The 19,044-nt window shown below is 40.6% G+C and overlaps 1 protein-coding gene across 9 annotated transcripts in view; it reads left to right on the forward strand.

Moving 5' to 3' along the window:
- LOC145981874 (disks large 1 tumor suppressor protein-like) overlaps window positions 1–19,044 on the forward strand; it is a 1,252,559-nt gene that overhangs the window by 313,443 nt on the left and 920,072 nt on the right. For 2 of the 9 annotated variants that reach the window (XM_083115335.1, XM_083115336.1), the window contains exon 1: window positions 16,562–17,265. The exons of 1 other annotated variant lie outside the window; for it this stretch is intronic. In XM_083115335.1, the coding sequence (XP_082971461.1) occupies window positions 17,034–17,265 (232 nt within the window). In that variant the 5' untranslated portion in view covers window positions 16,562–17,033. Of the gene's footprint in view, window positions 1–16,561; window positions 17,266–19,044 lie in introns of those variants that run through there. 6 more of the 9 variants (XM_083115342.1, XM_083115341.1, XM_083115339.1 and 3 more) reach the window with 4 other exon arrangements.

The following is a 19,044-nucleotide window of genomic DNA, read 5'->3' on the forward strand; positions in this document are numbered from 1 at the left end:
GGCAAACTCAGATATAAGATAAGATTTTTTCATTGGAAATCCTCGTTGCGTATTTTAATTGATGTGCATGTGGTATCATTTGGTGCCTTTCTTTTAAAAGTAAGATTGCATTTTGTGTAATTTCCTTTTCATTTCAATTTTTAACCTGAAACTATCAAATTTAAGGGTCATTTTTTGCATTTTTTACGTCATTTTTTCCCATTTTTTAGGACATTCTATAGGTCATGTACCTATGTTTTTAGGTCATCAACTTCCGCTCCCTACTTATCAGCCACTGCGAAGGCCTTTCCACCCATCCGCCTGCGAACTGAGGCCATTGTCAAACTTTCTCCTCCATTAGTAAACTTGCTGGTGTGTTAAGCATGCATAGAGATATTGAATTATAATATGCCAGAAAATTTCTGTACTTTTGAGGCTTACAGAGGGCAAGAAACCACTCCCCTTCACTGGTGCAAGTGTGTAGAGGAGGCGCCATCTTTAAAATAACAAAAACGGCGTTTTGAAGCTCAGTTGATTAGTGTTGCAGCCTTTAGGTCATTTTATAAATAACAGTTGATATCTGGTGTAATAGTTTTTGTAGGGCTATTAAAGTTTTCATTTGACTTTCCCTCCTATTTCATCTGATAACCATTTATCTTCATCTTCACAATTAGTCAAAAGTGTCAGAAGCGCAAAGTGAAATAAATCAATTCATGTATCACAACTTACGCCATGTTTGAAAATTGCTGCGTTTAGTGTTAAATCTGGAAACATAAATTTTTGTGCTGAAGAGTGGAGGTTCTGTCAGTGTGCAGGTTCACATGTAGGTCCCTTTGAAACTCCTGTTGCATGCAAACTTCCAAAGCAGGGCGGCGTGTTTGTTCTCCCGTTCGTCTCCGAAAGTTGTGGAAACGGCAAACATCCGCAGTTAGCGATAACGAGAAGCAACTCTGGCGTTTGTGTTCGATAATTCTGGCGCAGGGTCTCGTCAATAAACCACATTACTAAGCCCGGCTTTGACAGGGAGGTTTTCATTTTGGACGAGGGATGACCGGGCACCTAGAGTTGAAAATTGACTTTTATGTTGTAAAAAAGGGGAGGAGGGGTCGTTTTGTATGCATAAAACAAGGCTGCCGCCCCCTCCGCCCCGCTTTCGCTTTCTTTTTCGGGGGAGGAGATGTTAAAGGGAAAGATTTGTTAACTAATTTTGTTCATTGCGAAAACTGAGTTCGTCTCTAAATGTAAATCATGTTTTTGTGTCAGTTGGTGAAAAAACATCTTATTGAAGACCACATTAAAGCGGTCCTTTTTCTTCATATACAAACAATATTGTTTTTATTTTGCAGTTTCAGACTTTTTCTCTTCATCATTTTCAGTATTTTTAAGGTTTATATTTTATCATGTTTACTAAATGTCATTTTAGTTCTTACGGCGGGCGCTTTAGAAGCTGACAACGGAAGTGGGGAGCGAGGAAGCGACTAATCCAGCGCGATAACAAACTCAACAGCCAGTAGAACGAGGTTTACGTACTACTTATTTCCGCCACGTCATATCTTTCGGCACCACCGCTGTTGTCTGGTTGGTCTGCGGCGAATTCCCCGCTCCCCACTTCCCTTGCCAGCTTCTAGAGCGCCCACCGTAAGAACTGAACAGACCTATAACTGCATTGTACAGTCACGGATACTTCTGGGTTGGAACGATCCCATTGAAAGTCAGTGAAGTTGTTACAAGCCAGAAGTGTCCGTGACTGTACTTGACAGTGGTTTCTCGTATTTTGTTGCATTCTGTTCTCCCAATAGCCTATTCTACAATTGCTATTTTACTTCTATTTATATCCAATTATTATGCACAAATACGCTAATCAGGACTAGACTTACGGTTTAACATTGCAGTGGTCGCGCGTAAAAAAAAAATATATATGTCATTGGTCGCGTGGATCACTATTATGAACCATTAAATATTCTCGTTTTGTACCCATTCTTTGTCAAGATTTGTCTGTTTTTATAGCAAGAATGTCCTTTTTAAAGTGTTCTGGGTCATTTAACAAAAAAATATAAGTTGTTTCACTAAACACATTGCAGGGGGATGGAAATCCTAAATCTAGCGAATTACATTTGGATCTGATGAAGCAAAAAAATATATATCTAAGAATCTTATTTTTACTATTACCTTTCACCGCAAGATTCACAAACACGTTTTTAGTGGTCTGGACGCATACACTTCATACATTTAGAACATATTTTAGAAAATTTTAGTTTTATGTACAGTAATACTTCGTCTCCAAAATCACTCCCGTTAATAGTCGTGCAGATCACTATTGTGATCCATTGAAATGTGAGGTCTATAACAAATCAGCAATGGATATATTTTAAACAAAGGAAAAATCACATAGTTCCTGGACTGTTCCACTCAGCGCCAAGGTCAAGAGTGTTGCCAAACTTCAGCAGCACAAAAGAAACGAGTGGAATACTATTGTGATCCACGCGACCACAGCAGTGCTAAAGTGGCATCCGAACCACTACATGCCTCCGCCGGGTATCGAAGCCAAGATCCCTTGATTACAAGGCTCATATCCAAAGAGCGAGAAAGAGCAAACGCTTATTGTCGTCTATAGCAGATATCGACAGAGATATGGCAAACATCGGAGACTTGACATTCCAGATAAGGCAAACATCGATGACAACATTCCAGATAGGGAAAATCGGAGACTTAACATTCCAGATAGGGCAAATATCGAAGTCTTCATTTCAGATAGGGCAAACATCGGAGACTTAACATTCCAGATAGTGCAAACATCCAAGACTTAACATCCCAGATAGAGCAAACATCGAAGACTTAACATTACAGAGAGCTGCAAATAAATACTAGTGTAATGGAGATGTAAACCAGCATGGTAAACACAAAAGCATAAGAAATAAAAGAAGGAAGAACTGATAGATTGTGTTGTTGTTTAAAGTCCACTTTATACACAATAAAGCTACTCTGGTCTGGACCTACAGTTTAAACTAGGATCCGAACCACTATGTGCCTCCACCGGGTATCGAACCCAGGATCCCTTGATTACAAATCTAGAAGGAATAAAAGTGAAAGTGATGCAGTATATGATATTTGGATTAAATATGTTACGTTCCTGGTTTTCTCACTTTTAATAAGCTTATTATTACTCCTTTTCGGAGAACACAAAACTTACCAGCCTACTTTGAAGCCACCTCAGAAATGGGATGCATGAGGCATTTTATAAAAATATCATAAACTTACACAGTCGGGACTCCATAAAACTACCGCTGATGTTATTTACCACAATCTGCACTCAGGAAATAAAATTCTAGTTCGAGAGAAAGCTATATTAATTTTCAAAATCTAAGCAAGTCACGCATTTTAAATCAACTTACATCAACTATAAAATCAATAGATCACATCACCTAGCAACCAAAACTTAAATTTTCAGGTTAATCAATAAAAATTGAAATTGCTTCAAACACGTCATATTGTGACACAAGTATTAGTTTTTATAATTAACATTTTAAACATTGGATTTTGTAAATCTTGTTTGGCCGTAGGAAACATTTCCAAAACTTATCTTTGCATACTCTCATTTTTCCTTGTTCGCCAAACAAGATAGAGTGATTGATTGAATTGGTGTTTTTAAGTCCACTTTATGCACAGAAAGGCTAATTGGGACTGGACCTACAGTTTAATGTGGAATCCGAATCCTGTGCCTCCACCGGGCCAAACAAGATTGGAACTAAGTGAGGACAAAGATTTTAAGTAATGAATTCAGGCAAGCCACACGCTGAAAGAAGGAATCAGGGAAGTGACAAAGTGTTTCTAAACCAGATTAGGGGAAGTCCGACATCGGGGTCGTCGAGTTTAACCACTTAACTGAAGTTGCAGGAGAATTTGCGTGTTGTAAGTTTAGCTTGAGGTTTCCATGGGAAACGTGCAAATCTGTGCCGCAAGGAGGTTGGATCGACCAATCATAGGTTAGATGCGACGTCTTCAGGGAAGATACGGATGATAAAGATAAAACCTTAACCTCGAGAGGGTGGAGGCCGTTTCTTCAGCTTTCAAAGTCGCATCTTCGTCACCTGGTAGCGCCATTAAACGTGGCTTAGGACGTTTTGCCGGCTGCTTCGCGGCTACAAACTGCATCTGGTGCCGCACTGAAAGTTTTCAGAAGGGGATCAAGCCCCTCCTTTCCCGTTGAAGGACAGAAATCGTTCTTTTTTTCTTACTACTTGAAAGGTCGTCCACTGAGGTTTCGTTGTAAGGAAATTAGATTGCTACCCTGCGGCAAGGAAGTTTGGAGTCTTGGGTTATCCATAAATTTTTGGAATATTTCTCACCGTCCTTCGCAAGTGATTCTTAGTGGAGCGTCATGGCACCCTGAGGAGTCTCGAGTTGCTTTCCCTTCCTGTAAAGAATGCAGCAAATGGCGGGTGTCTCGGCCGGAAGTCGAAGCTTGTCTCTAAAGTGTTGCCGAGGACAAGTTACATTGGTCGACAAATAGCCCCCCAACGTAAGGAAATAAGAGATTGAAACGTGGAGTGGTGAGATAAATTGCTCCAAAAGATATCCCAACTCCATTGCGACCAACAGATATAACGCTCGCATTTCAAAGTGGCGGCTGGGAAAGAACGAATCTGCGATTAGTTGAATTCTCTTCGTCTGACATAGGGCATTTTCGAGTCCTGGCGGTACGAAACAAATGAGCGTCAGATTCACAGCATGTGTAAAGCAGTGATACGTAGAGAGAGGGTTGATCGTCGCCGTTACGGGATAAAAGTTGTACAATAGTACACAAAGCACGGAAAATTAATACACAAAACACCCAAACACTATACAAACAAGCTAATAAAAAACACTGACAAAAACAGACGTACGCTTGGCAACGTTGTAACGGGAGAGCGATGTTACCCCTACATCTTTTACTTCGCAACTGAGGTTGTTGACACATCGAGGCACTCACCTCCGAAGACGATTGGTGAACAGATGGAGCTATGTAGCAAAATGTAGGTCAGCTGCCGGTTGGGCCCGCGATCAGTATAATATGGAGGGAAGGTGAGGGATAAAAACACCACAGTGTTTCCATAACTAAAATCGATCTCAAATGATGCATTGAATGGTAATATCAGCAAAGAACATAATTTGGCCCGTTTGTTAGTCTGGCACAAGAGTACCCTGTGGCCCAATCGTTCGGCAGAACTGAGCAACCTTCTTCAGTGCCACAACTCTAAGCACTTCAATGGTAGTATATAATAGTCGTTTCTTATTTTTTAAAAGCTGGTTCACGTTAATAACTATTTTGGAAATAATGTACCGGGTACTGCAAAGAGCATGAGGATCTAATAGTAACATTCTTCTGATTCATGCGCCATTGTTTTATTTGTTACAGAAATCACCTTACTTTGTTGTAAGTAACAGTGGAATAGCGGCCTGAAATGTAATGTTGTCATTTATATTTGGAGTTACGAGTGACTATTAGAGGATATGTAGATTAGTATCTAATTTTCAATGAGCATGCTCCAAAAATATCCTGTTTTACAACTATCCAAAGCTCTGGTGCCATCTATTTTTGCTTTCGCTTACTCCATTTAACATTGAAGAAAATATTATGAAATATTCACTCAGAGATTATTGTGTTGTGTGAGTTAACATAAGTTAAAGTTATATCGTTCACTTCCTTATTGCTTGCAAATAACTGGCATCCTAGAGAACCAGTGCCGATCTTGGGGACTGGCGATTTGTTTTACTGCTCTCTCCTGATTGGTCCATTCAACGTTTATTGTTAGTTTACACGTCTCGAGAGGACGATCGGTTAATTTTGGTTGGTTGAAAGGGCTGATCGTCTTTTACTCTTGTGAAATTAACTACTTATTGTTAGATAAATTCGAAGCCTAGAGAGGGGGAAATGATCGGTTAATTTTTGACATCAAAAGGTTCAATCTTCTTTTCAATCATCAAATCGGTAAGGAAATGGTTATGATTATTGACAACATATTGTTAGGTATAGACATCTCCGGGGATGATCACCCCTTCCTCTGAACTTAGTAAGATGACTAAATGTTTGAGAAGGCAGTCCAGATTTGAACATATGGGTTAATATTCTATGACTTGGTCGTCGATATGAAATCTAATGAAAACCTGCAAACGTGATACAGGTGTTTAAGAGGAATCGAATGGATACTACCACGTGCACTCCATTTCATCACATTTCATATCAACAACGAAGTCACGAGTCTTACCCCAAATGCCAACACCCTCCACGCAGTATACCCTGGACTGCATTTGCAGAATAACGGGGCTTTGGCGTCTGGACACACAGCCAGTACTATCCTCTGTTGTGTCTTCTCCATATATGTTTGTGCCGGTCCTTTTGTAAATTTAATCTTATCAGCATTCATCCCCATCTTCGTGATTAGCCAGAAATGGCAGAGAAACAAGATACAATGAAGCAAATCGATCAACAACCAAGTCACAGAGTATAAATCTAATTTTTCAAATCTGACCTCGATTCTTAAGACATTTGTCTCTATTTAAACCAGACAAGGATCACGAATTGTGTTTGTATTTTACGTCATTTTTCTTCCACTTTTGGCTAATCGCAACATTGGGATGAGACATGGTTATACTGTGATTATTTCCAGCTGGCCGTTGGGAAGCGTTCGGTTGAATTTCCTTCTTCTGACATCGGGCATTTTCGAGTCACAAGACACCGAACGCTGTGAGTGGAACGAACATGTTGCCAAACGTTGCCAAACGTACTCTAAAGCGAGAGTTTTCTCCGACAACGATATCGTCAGCACCAGAAATCAACGGGGGTTAATGGTACACCCAACAGCGAAAGAAACAGTAGGCGAATTGTCCACCACCATTTTCATTCGGTCTGAATTACACAGTGTGTTGACAATGAATTGAAATAAAGACGTCAATAAGCAGATTACAATGCCTGCTTCGGACCAACATAGTTTCATTCCTTAAAACAACACAGGATGTAGAATAAAAAAGTAGTGAAAATAGCAGTGGACAATTTGCTTACCAGTATCTTTGCCGTTGACTGTACAACAGCACATGTGGTCAAGTTTTCGGAACGACTTTCCACAGGTCGGTATGCAACTGGCAAAAACAAACGTACTATTGGCAACGTTGCTTCGAGCTATGTTACCGCTACAATTTTTACTCCACAACTGAACACCCATCGAGCCACACAACCCAAAAACGATTGGGAGTCAGAAAGAGCCAGAAAAATCTATGAAGGCAGCCGCTAGCTAGAAATGCGACCCTTATAGATGAACTGGAGGACCATGAGAATTGCTGTATTTGCAGAAGGAGGACGCATACAATTGCAATTATTCTGGTGCAAGGGACAAGAGATCCGGTCTGGAAGGGAAGTACCCTTCTACTGCATTTGGAAAAAAAGTCGTAAAGAAAATGAAAATCTAGATCGATGTACCATTCATCTTTCCTTTAATCTCATTCGGGAGAAGCAGAGAGCGAGAGAGAGAGATGAACAGAGAGGATGAAGAGAAGAAAAGCTTGGAACTAGGATAATGAATTGTTCTTTCAGAAACACGGTGGAAGGAAAAGGTTGGCATTCACTAATAAATCAGAGCTGATTTAATTATCTGCGAGAGTGGGCAGACTGGGAGGGAGAGAGATGGAGCGAGAGTTGGAAAGAGAGAGAGAGAGATAGAAAGATACATATTTTCAATCTGTTGCCTGAAGCGGATTGTTCTGCAGTCAGAGCAAAGGAAATTTGCGAGAGACAAATACGATTTTGAAAATCGCGTTGTTGTCGAGACAACGAAAGGGAGTAAGCTGATTACTAGAGAAGAGCTAGGGGATGAGATTGGGGGAAGGGAGGAAGGAAATGGTTTCTAATTTTAGAAGAACTTATTTAATTAAGCTTGATTAATATCTGTCAAATGCCGATTTCGTTCTTGGTTCGATTTCGTATTAGCCAAGAGTATATGGAGTGAGAATTTGTATTGTATTTTTCTTATCTCGCATCGCTCCTTTACCGCTTTTGGCTCGTCGCGACTGGATTTGAACCTGCAACCTCCAGTAGCAAGATTGTGAGTCCATCATCCAATGTGCTCGGTCACCAAGGTGGTAAGTCGATGATGGCGCCAGAAGAAATAATTGGAGATGCAAAAGGGGCGAGAATTTTTAATGTACCTATAAATATGATACAAAAATGTATATTTCGGGTAGAGGAGCATTCCCTTTTTTTTTTTTTTTTTTTTTTTGCTGGGGGCCAGACTGGTCAACAAAGGAAACGTCCAGCCCCTACCACTCCTCTTAAGACGCCTCTGTCGTAAACGAGAGTTTACAATTACAAAATAATTAACACACCCTTAAGTTATTAATAAAATGCTCGGTACAAAATCACAACTAGATTCTTTCTTCAGTGACCTATAGTTATTGAACTTAAATTTTTTTTCTTCATGTCCTACAGAAAGTTCGATTAGTATTTTTTTTATAAATAATTTGAATCTCTCTGAATTAAAAGTGGATTTTCTTCACAAGGGCGAAAATACAAAGGCGTTGAAAGCACTGAAGTTAATTTTAACAACAGAAAGTATCTTTATCCTACTGTTCGACCGCGAATGACACACCTAGCTCGAGTGGACGAGTCCAAACGCGAAAGGAGACGAAGGTATAAATATGCACGAAACTTCACGGTAGGATTAGGATCTATATTTCACTTGTATACGTCCGCTTGTTTATTATCGCTCGCTCTTTTGTGTTTGCGATTCCTGATAGTTGTTACAACTCGTAACATCCTTTTCGAAGTGGAGCATTACTTACAACCCCCTATCTTGAGATTGGACTTGCCCAGTTAGCGCATGCGCACTTGCATCGATCGTCGCGATTGGGATGGACATAATTCAAAGTGAGTACCATAGCACAGAATTTTCGATATGAGAAGAAGAAAAAGAAACAAAATTTCACGTCCTTCTTCGGTGTATAGAAAGAGGGGATGCAACACGAAATTAGGAACATAAATCAATTTGAAATTGAGAGAATAATTACTATGCTCACGAGAAGGGGAAGAGGTAGGAGAAGTGGTAGAAAGGAATGTCGGAAATGGTTTACATTATGTCTGAACATAGAGGGTAATGATGTTGACAGATGAGGGTGAAAATGTTACAAATGGATTTATTAAGATTATTAACATTAATTAATTATAGGGTAGAAGTACAGGGTGGCTCAAAAAAGGTAACCGAAAACATAAGTTCTACGGTACATTTCGGTTACCTTTTTTGGGGCCACCCTGTATAATGAAAGCTAGATAAGGGAAAGGCGCTCGTAGTGGAATCATGAAGACGGGAAAGAAAGTGATGGGGGTATAAAACATAATTATTGTAAGTTAAGTATAATTTTAAACCTTCATCCAGAAATATACTTTATTCTGTTCCGTGAGGCGAAATGGGTGAGAGGATAATCAGAAAGAGATTTCCATGCATTACTCGGAATTTTTATTCTAAAACTACACGTTTCCTGATTCGTCATGTATAGGGTGACCATGAAGTATAGAACCAATGAACGAACTAATTAACAGCACATTTCCTTAATGTAAAACGTGCTCCATATTTCCGTCAGGAAACTCATTGTTTCAACATGTTTCCTTGAACTCTGTGAGAATCCAAGAGCGGCCGCTGAAGTGCTTATTCGTTCCCGCAGATGATCAACATGTCAAAATTCCCCACGTTGTCAAGGGTTGAGGTCAGGTAACCGTGGTGCCAATTCCACAGGGCCACACGTGCTCAGAAAAGAATACAGTCGTTGGTTCTATACTTTATTGTCACCCTGTACTGGATGCAGGTCAATTGCACGCGCATCTTCAGAATGACATAGAAGAGCAAAAGACGAACCGCCATACGTCCATCCCCATTGCGACCCCAGGGTACATTAAATTTGATTGATCAGACTTGCCACACACCACGCGCCACATTCGAATTTCAGAGAGAAATTTTGATGACATGTTATTACTCGAAACATCCATCGACTAGTGCTTAATTACAAATAATTCACTTTTTCCCTCTCTGCATTTGGTTACATGTTTAATTATTCTTGGATAAAACGAACGAAGATTCATCTCCTATATCCATCCCATTTTTCCCCCTTCATTATATTCCTGTGAATTAAAGGGCGACGTGAAAATTATTACCCGTGTAGAAATTAGCTGTTTTGTTAGGGAAGGGAGTTTGTACAGGAACAGTCTGTTCATTTCGCTGTTCGCCAAATGATCGTTTGTCGATAATTGCAAGCACATAGATCTGAGTGCAAATAAAATTCCCGCCCTTGCCTATGCATTGAAACCGGAACAAAAAGGGTAATCGGAGATGCTGGAATTTATGGAACCTTCCAGTTCCATTGTAAAGTTTTCCGCTATCGCGAATCCTCTTTTCTGCTATTTATCTTCATTGTTTCAGCATGTCTGTCCTGATTTAATGCCAGCGCTTGTTTCTGAAAGTTTAAATAAGCGGTACGTCGAGAAGAGCCACCGTATTGTATTGGGTCGGAATTCTTTGTACTCCCGATTCACAGAGTGTCAAAAACATGCTGTGTGGATCATAACGGCAAAGGGATGACAGAAAAATATGTTTCCCAATCATAATGCAGTTGTTTCGTTGGGCTGCCGTCATCTTCACTGATTGGCACAGTGGCGGTTTAACTATCTTCTCATTGGTCGCCTTTATAAGCTGTTACCTGCTGTAGTGAGGGGCGAATCACACAGCTAAATTTTGGAGAGAATCCGATTTTAACCGACGTCCGTGGCGGAGTGGTTAGCACAGCGCACTACGACGCTCCCGAGTTCGAATCCCGGCCTGTGCATGGATGCTTTTTGTGAGTGCTCTTTCATCAATTTTATCATATCATCACTCATGCTCATCGTCACGATTAGCCAAATGTGGCAGAAAAGCGAAGTAAAGCAAATCAATCCAAATCTGAGTTAAACTTTCGACGCCATTTTGAAAAATGGCGGCCAATTTTGGGTAGAACGTTTTTTCTCTGAAACGTGTCGCAGTGTCAAACAGTTAATCATTTAGGAAAAAGAACATTAAAAAATGGCCGATTATATCTACTTTCACTGAACTATTTAGTCGAGAAGCCTTTTGTTTAATTTTAGATGACAAAAACGGGTACCATCGTCATTACTCTGTAACTTTAGTGCATTATTTATTGTACACTTAAGGTGGTGGGTGGCTAGTCTACATCTGCATCCCCTTAATGCAGGCTTGAGCTGCCATGACAGCAGATTAACACAATATCTCTGGCTCAGAAATAGCAAAATCTGTACTTCAACGATATTGCATTGTTTAAGATGAATGTGTAGCAAGTGCTTTTTGAACATTGTCTTTCTATTTGTACCTGTTTGTCCCTGTACGGTAACATGTTATAGGACCATACGTCCCGTTTCAGAAGAGTGTCCCGGTCGTCCCGTGAAAAGTATTAAATAGCCACTATTTGTCCCGTTTTACAAAAGTCTAGGAGTTATCTTGAAATCCAAATCTAAATTTGAGACACATTTCATGCTGAAAAATATGTATTGTTTCGTGTGTTCCGATATTTGTAAAGCAGTGTATAAGTATGTACTTTCTTTATGGTATTGCAGAATTTGAAGTTCCTGCGTCTTGACACAAACTCAAAAGAAATTCTAGAGTTGTGTGTCTGATATCTCGGGCAAGATTTTTATAAACGGTTGATAAAGAATAAAGCTGTTCTCAAGAAGATTTGGCCGGCCCCTGTGGCGGAGTGGTTAGCACATTGCGCTACGACGACAGGGGTCCCGGGTTCGAATCCTGCCCTGGGCATGGATATTTGTGAGTGTCCATTCATCAATTTCATCATATCATTACTCATTCCCATATTCGCAAATTAGCCAAAAGTGGCACAAAAAGCGAAGTAAAATAAAACAAATCAAGTGAAGAATATTGGTTCTCCTGCTAAATTCTTCTGGCATTATTCAACCTCAAGGTAGGACTAACATCAAAGATTGATCACAAGCAACACTATGTAAGTCGTACCAATATTAAACAATTAATACCTTTTGACAACGGGAGATCATATTTAATTTATTGTTTATGATGTATAATTTATGTGATCCATCCTTTAAGAAATATGCCTTCATGGCACGGTGCACGTACACGAAGAACTTTACTTTTTACCTATTCTTTAATAAATAATAATAATATATTAATAATAGCAATTTTTATAATTAGGCCCAACCGATTTTTCAGAGGGCGGGGGAGCTAAACAGATCTCCTTGGGATGTCCCTTTTTTGGTCAAAATATTATGGTAGCCCTATATAAATACAAAGAAAATCGAACGTTATTAATTCAACATCATTCCTCTCCTTATATACTTAATAGTAATAGACATAGGTAAATATATGCAAAACGAGAATTGATTGTGTGCGAGGGATAAATTTAGAAACTAGAAATCTAAAACTACGGGCTTTCTCGTCTTCATGGAGCGATGAAAAAGATACGAAGCTGAGATGCTGCTGGCCACAGAAAACGTCATCATTATTTCCAAACAGAAAATATCGTTAGAAACACGTCACCGCGTGTGAGGATTATTCAAATTGTGAGATAGTAATTTATATATTGTAAACATGGAAGGTTTCTATTTGGAAATGACATTACAAAAATAAAAAAAATCTCAGGATTCCACCCAGGTTTATGCCCTCGCTTGGAGTATAAACGAACGCTTTCATCTACTTCCACGTACTGTATGTCCGTTTTAATCACAGACAGGCAATTGCAAAGGGAGAAAATGAAACATTGTACAACTAATGATTTGGCACTGATTCCGAGTAAATAATTGAATTCAGTAAATAATCCGCTTACGCACTGCAGGTGCTTCGTGTCATATTATGGAAACTTGAAATATTTGGTTTTCAGTATCAGCTCAATATATTTGCAATATTAATTAATCCTCGATATAGAAACTATTGATATTTCTCGAAGCCTCCCCCACCTCTGTTGATAACATGAACTGAAAGTACAATGATAGTGATAGTGTGGATATTCAGTGCCACCGTTTGTTTCTATGCTGGTCGCTAATGTAATATGTTTGATTTGGAATTATCATTAGTGTGTACTTATATTCAGGGGCGTGTGTAGAAAATTATTTCTGGATGGGTTTTGAGATGGTCACTTTAATGCATATTATTTCAGCAGTGGCACTTCCTATGCACATAGTCCATAGAATTCTCGAATTTAATATATTTTCATTGTTTTCGCATTTCTGGAGTGAACGAGTGACATTTCCATGCAATTTTCGACACTTAATTGCTTTTAATACATAACATTCTCAGCTTCATGACTATTCAGGATCCACAAATTTGCTTCCCGATCTCAAAAACAAAATTTCGGCACCAGTAATCCTCTAGTGTGAATTGTGTGATGACATTTTCCCCGTCACTTGCAGTGCAAAATTGAATTAATTTTCACTTGTTTTGTGCGAGAGCTGGTATACTTATGGAGGTATAGACTATTTTTTTTGAGTGTGTTAAAGCAGAAAAATTGTTTATTGCAATATAACGTAGTCAACTCTTTACATAATTATGATGTTCCATCTGTGGGAATTTTGTACTATGCAAGGAGCAGTCAAGGAAATGACATTTTAAATGCTTTTAAGCATGCTTTGTCCCGGGAATCTAAGGAGCAAGTGAGCGAAAACAAGTCTCTGCGCAATACTGTGACTTGAGAGGTATCGACCAATTAACATGTGAGAGCGGAAGTGAGTGCATGGAGGGAAACCGAGCTGGAGCTATAGATGACGTGTTTACTTGGTTAACGTCCAAGATCTGAAGAGAGCTGCCGCCACGAACGTGGGTGGGGATAAACAGCGGGCGAGTTGTTTTCGTCCAATCACACTCAACCTTCAGCCAATGGGCGCAGCTGTCATTCTGCTCGTCTACTCCACGTGGAGTCTCAGTCACATGACTTTTGCCAGCCGTTTGCAGCAGCGCACACTGCTTTACTCTGCCCACTCGCTTTCTCTACCGTTATGCGCAGCTTCCTCCACATATTCCAGGTTCAGAGAGTACTATATCACATACATTTCGGTTTGAGCTTCAAACGCTTCTTTATCGTTACATCCTTGTCAGTATTTGTAAGAGGAGTAATTTTTCGGGAGAAATTTACGACGAATACGATCGGTTCTGAAAAGACTACAAGCATTTGACTTGATTCGTCGGTTTTCCAGTTCGAAACGGAAGATTTTTCCGTGCTCAAAGACGTACTTGCTTCGTTTCATCCCAAAAGAAAGCTTAAACTGCTGACGCGTTGTTAAAATCTTGGGCTCGAGAATTCTTTTCGGGGATTTTTCTGCGGAAGACAGAAATTGGTCACCATTGAAGGACAATCTCTCTCACTCACTCACTCACGCACACACACACATGTATGGAAGAGAGAAAGAGAGAAACGGACTTAATCTTAACGTCACTGTCTTCTTGTGGAAGGAAAAGGGTAACCGGATCCAGAACTTAGTCCTTCGGGTTGAACGCTCAAGCTGGCTTCCTCGAGGAAGAAGAGAAAGGGACGAAGGGGATTTCGGGAGAGCGAAATTTTTCTATTTTATAGTTCTCTCAGAAACGCCCCAGCAGAGAATCTCCACAAATGAAGAAGTACAGAAACTTCAATCGCAGAAAAAGACTCCGACTGATTCCTCCTCCTTGTGTCACAATTTGAGTCCCCCAGCCGGTTTCAAAAACTCTCCAGAGATTAGTGGGGAATTTCTCCGAGCTGTCAGACCATATGAAATTAGCTTAGGCTCTGCATGGAGGAGGAACAAAGTTTCTTTCCTACCCCAAGTCAGCCGGAGTTTTCTTATTCCTGCAGGCATTCAGTCGACCAATTTCACTCCCGGCTCCTCCGCTTGTATGGATAATACTCATCTTTTTCCTCTTTCCTTTCAGCAGATGCAATCTTCCGTCTTCTTAATCCTCCAAAGAGCAAGGAAATTGAAAGAACGGAGAAAGGAAGATGCGAGCAATTGCATAGCGGAATGAAACTGAAATCGCGCGTGTCTTTTTCTAATCCTCGCAATTGTGCATGTTGGTATTTGAAACGAGGCTTTGAGGGTTTCCGCGAAAGCGTGGTGGTAACGTCGTTGCCTTGTACTCAAGCTCCCGAGTTCGATACCCGCTGGAGGCGCATGGCACAGTGGTTCAGATCCTACTTTAAACTGTAGGTCCACTCCCGATTTGCATATCTGTGCATAAAGTGAACTTAAAACCAAAAGTCAAATTCAAAGAGACACCCAAATATCAAATTCCATTCCAAGTAGCACACCCTGTATTGCATTTTGCAGATTAGCAAGGTTCCGACGTCTGGACTCTCAGCCTGTGTAATCCCCCCGTACGACTCATGTGCGACTTCTTTTGTGTTTGTGATAATCCTTTCATCCATTTCATTTTATCACTATTCATCCTCATCTACACGATTAGCCAAAAGTGGCAGAAAAGCGAAGTAAAGGAATAAAATCAGTCAAACTAATTTAAACGAAGCATTGATGACTACAGTATATACGTCAATAAATTATGATCTATTTTTATCTGCGATGGAAAGAATTTTGTAAAATTCCTAGTGTGTCATATATTTGTTTCATCATTATTAATTCGAATTCCAAAACACGAATTAGTTTCAATAAAAAAAAATTATGTTCAATCGAAAATTCAAAAAATGCACTTAGGTTTGAATTTGAAAAACTTGTAGGTAATTCAAAATAATTAGTTTTAGATTTTGGTCCTACAGTAACATAGAACTGGATGAAGAAGGATGCATAGAATAAGGAAGATGAGTCTGTAATATCCTTTTAGGAAGTATTTTACGAAACTTACAGTTCAAGTGCGACCACAGGGTCGGTCATTTGGGTACGAAGAAGAAATCGGGAAGAATTTAATAAAAATGACCAAGAAGATTACGTACGAATTAAGTTTTGACTTCTCAGGAAAGATGAATACATTTTCGTGAGTCTTAGGGGAAATATCGTTTCCCTAGCAATTTATCTTGATCTGTATCCATAATTTTAAAATAATTCTTGCTTTATTTTCCTGTTAGAACATCTGAGGAGAGAGAACTTTTTGCAATACGATCATTATTGCCGAGTAGCTGAAGTTATATTTCCATGAGCGTGAGAAAATGTTGAAGGTTTTTTAGTTCAAGTTCCTAGAGTCGCGTCATTGTTAGTTGTCTTTGTATTTAGAATGTACCACGTTGCTTAAGGCTGTGTGTGAAATGATGTGATGCGCTCACAGTACCCACGTTTCCACTTTCGTCGACTTACGGTCAAGGCTTGCGAACTGGAACAACATAATCTTCAGAGGATCCAAGTGAGGATATGTGAATCCCTCTTCCTCCTAACTGTTTTCTCTTTTTCACAGTGATTCCCAGAAGCTGTCCCTCGTCTCACTGTTCCTGATCATTGACGACGAAGGTAGGCGACTGAAGGACGGACAGAATCGTCTGAAATGTGCAAATTAAAGATAAATATTTCGGGGGGAATCTACAGTTAACTGGATTCGGCAAATGCGTCGTTTGGAGAGTGTGTCAGCTGGTGCTTCAGTAGCGATTTGGTGGCATTGTTCTTCTTGAGGAGGTAAATTGTCGACAGAGGGTGACAACCTTCACTGCTGGGAGATAGTGCACTACTGCTCATGTTCTAATGGTCAGTGGGTTCAGCTCCAATGGTAACAGTGCAGTGTTGATGAGCTTGATGAGGTGTGATCTTGTGGTGCGCCTGGTACCCAGTGGCATAGTACAAGTGCTGTTACCATTGCAATGTCCACATCTTGAAGAGTGTCTGCATTCTAGTGTTGTGTGAAGTGGTAGCTGCAATAGAACGCTGGTGCAGGTCTAGTGTCACCAACAGGTAAAGTTCTCCCATAGGTACCACGACGACCCCAGCTATGTTAGAGTCCTTAGTATGTTCCTCAGCTCAGTTCTCGACGCTCGCAGGGCCCGCAGTCATCTGATACCCCTCCACCCCAAGGCTGTGCCCGCGTTCGGCGGCGGTGACATGTGTTGGTTCGGGCATGGCCCTGTTCGGCATGGTGTGGCTGCTGCGTGTCAGGTCGGAGATGCGCCGATGTGCCGAATGCCGAAGAGAGCGGGAGAGGGAAGAGAGGGAACAGCGGGAACGGGACCCCGACTGGGACCGGGAAGTGGCTCCCTCTGCGTCCACTGCAACTTTCTACTCATACGAACCCGGGGAAACTCCAGTGGGAACGTACTGCGAAGTCCATGGATATGTTCCGCCCAAAGAAGGTAGGTTCTTTCATTAGTGGTAGTCCTCTCCACCAAGGTTCTTAGGTCAAAATATTTTTTCTAATTACATTGTCAGTGTACTCCTACAAGACTATTTGTGTATAATATTCATAATATTTATGAAAGTCTAGTAATTAGTTAAGTCTATGAACTAGATGTGTGCAATCAACTTGCTCACCTGCATAAGTAGGAAAAAAACTATCGTCTTGAAGGTATTTTCAGTGTTCGAACTTAACAAAATTTGGAGAGGGAAGAACTTAAACCTCTGGGACAATAGTTTCCGCTATTGTAGTACAGTAATGTCTATGTTTCAAAGGAAATTGCTAACGATGCTAATAACCAGTGGCTTGGGGGGGGGGGAGATTTCGGTACTCTTGAAATTTTCCCGGTAAAAATTCACATTTTCCGACTATGTCAGGAAATTTTTGGGCGGGAAATGTTCCAAATCTGGAATTATGCACACTATTTTTCCCTGAACTAATATTTTGGCATTGCTAGAATCAAAACTACATTTCCAAGACATTCCAGACAATTACAGTGCAGAAAACATTGTCCACCGCCAGACGAAAACACTGCTAATAACCATTCCAATCACCACAACTGGCAGTCACAAACCTTTTCACTTTCAAGGATCAGAGTAAATCAAGAATCACCATTCAGTAACCAATGTCTCCGTGAAGCAGCTGGAAATTCTGTGGTGGATGATGTAACCTGAATCTTGTTCGCTCCAACCTGTTGTTCTTTCCGCGCTAACAATCGGTCAACACTTCCTATGCCAATCGGAAAGGCGGAAAAGGTCACGTGCTAGGCAACGAGAATGGGAAGCAACGCTGTTGCAATTTCGTAGTAGTGTAACCCCATTCTTATATTTCGCTTTGCACAGTTTTCGTGGTAGTGGTTAGTGTGCTGTATGTATTAGTAAGTTTTGATTGCTCACGGCCTGGTTTATCCTGGCAGTAGATAGCGGCAATGTCGCGTGGTGTCTGCTAGAAAGATGAGCGCTCGGAAAGCGCGGGAAGAACAAAGAGTTAAACCAAACGCGGTAATTGGTCCCTGCCGACGCAAAACGAAAAAAAGTTCGTGCGGTATAGTATGCAAATGCAGTAATTCACCAGACCTTCGTTCATTCACCATATCAAAGGCCTTGGTTAGATCAAATCCTTTAATATGGTTGTTCACGAGTTTCCATGGCAAATATTAATATAGGCGGCCTTTAATTGAGGATCAATGTTCCCCTTTCTGAACATGCCCTTATGTATCTCGTATCAGCGAGGAGACCTACCTTTTAAGATTCTACCGAACGCCAGGGCGAGCCCGGAGACGAGTAAATTGTCGAGATTTTTTCTTTCTCCCCGGGAACGCAAAGCAGATTAACGGGGGTTCATTAAGAAGGGAAGCTTTAGCTAATGAATGTTCACATCAGCCAGGGTTCCGTGCGGCAGGATTTCAATTACGGGCGTCCCTGTTTTCTCTTTCCGTCATGTAGCCTCGGGGGAAAATCTCCCGTTCTAACCTTTCGGCCTCTGATGTTTCCAGCTCAACCAAAAACAACGCACATCTCGCCCCCGGTTGCCTTGTTATTGAATCAGCCCCCCTATCCCCCCCCCCTCTTGCTTGGGGAGCTTCACGAACCTCAACCTGTAGATGAGTTTGAGGAAAAAAAGGAAAGGGTTTTTAGGATGAACGTTCAGTGTTGCGTGAATCCTATTCCATAGTCAATATCGTAACGAATCATAAAGGAACACCTTGGTTCAGTCATACGAAATGGACGTTGAAGTA

Source organism: Lepisma saccharinum, chromosome 30 (assembly GCF_977018435.1).
Source record: "Lepisma saccharinum chromosome 30, izLepSacc3.1, whole genome shotgun sequence".
Classification (NCBI taxonomy): Eukaryota; Metazoa; Arthropoda; class Insecta; order Zygentoma; family Lepismatidae; genus Lepisma; species Lepisma saccharinum.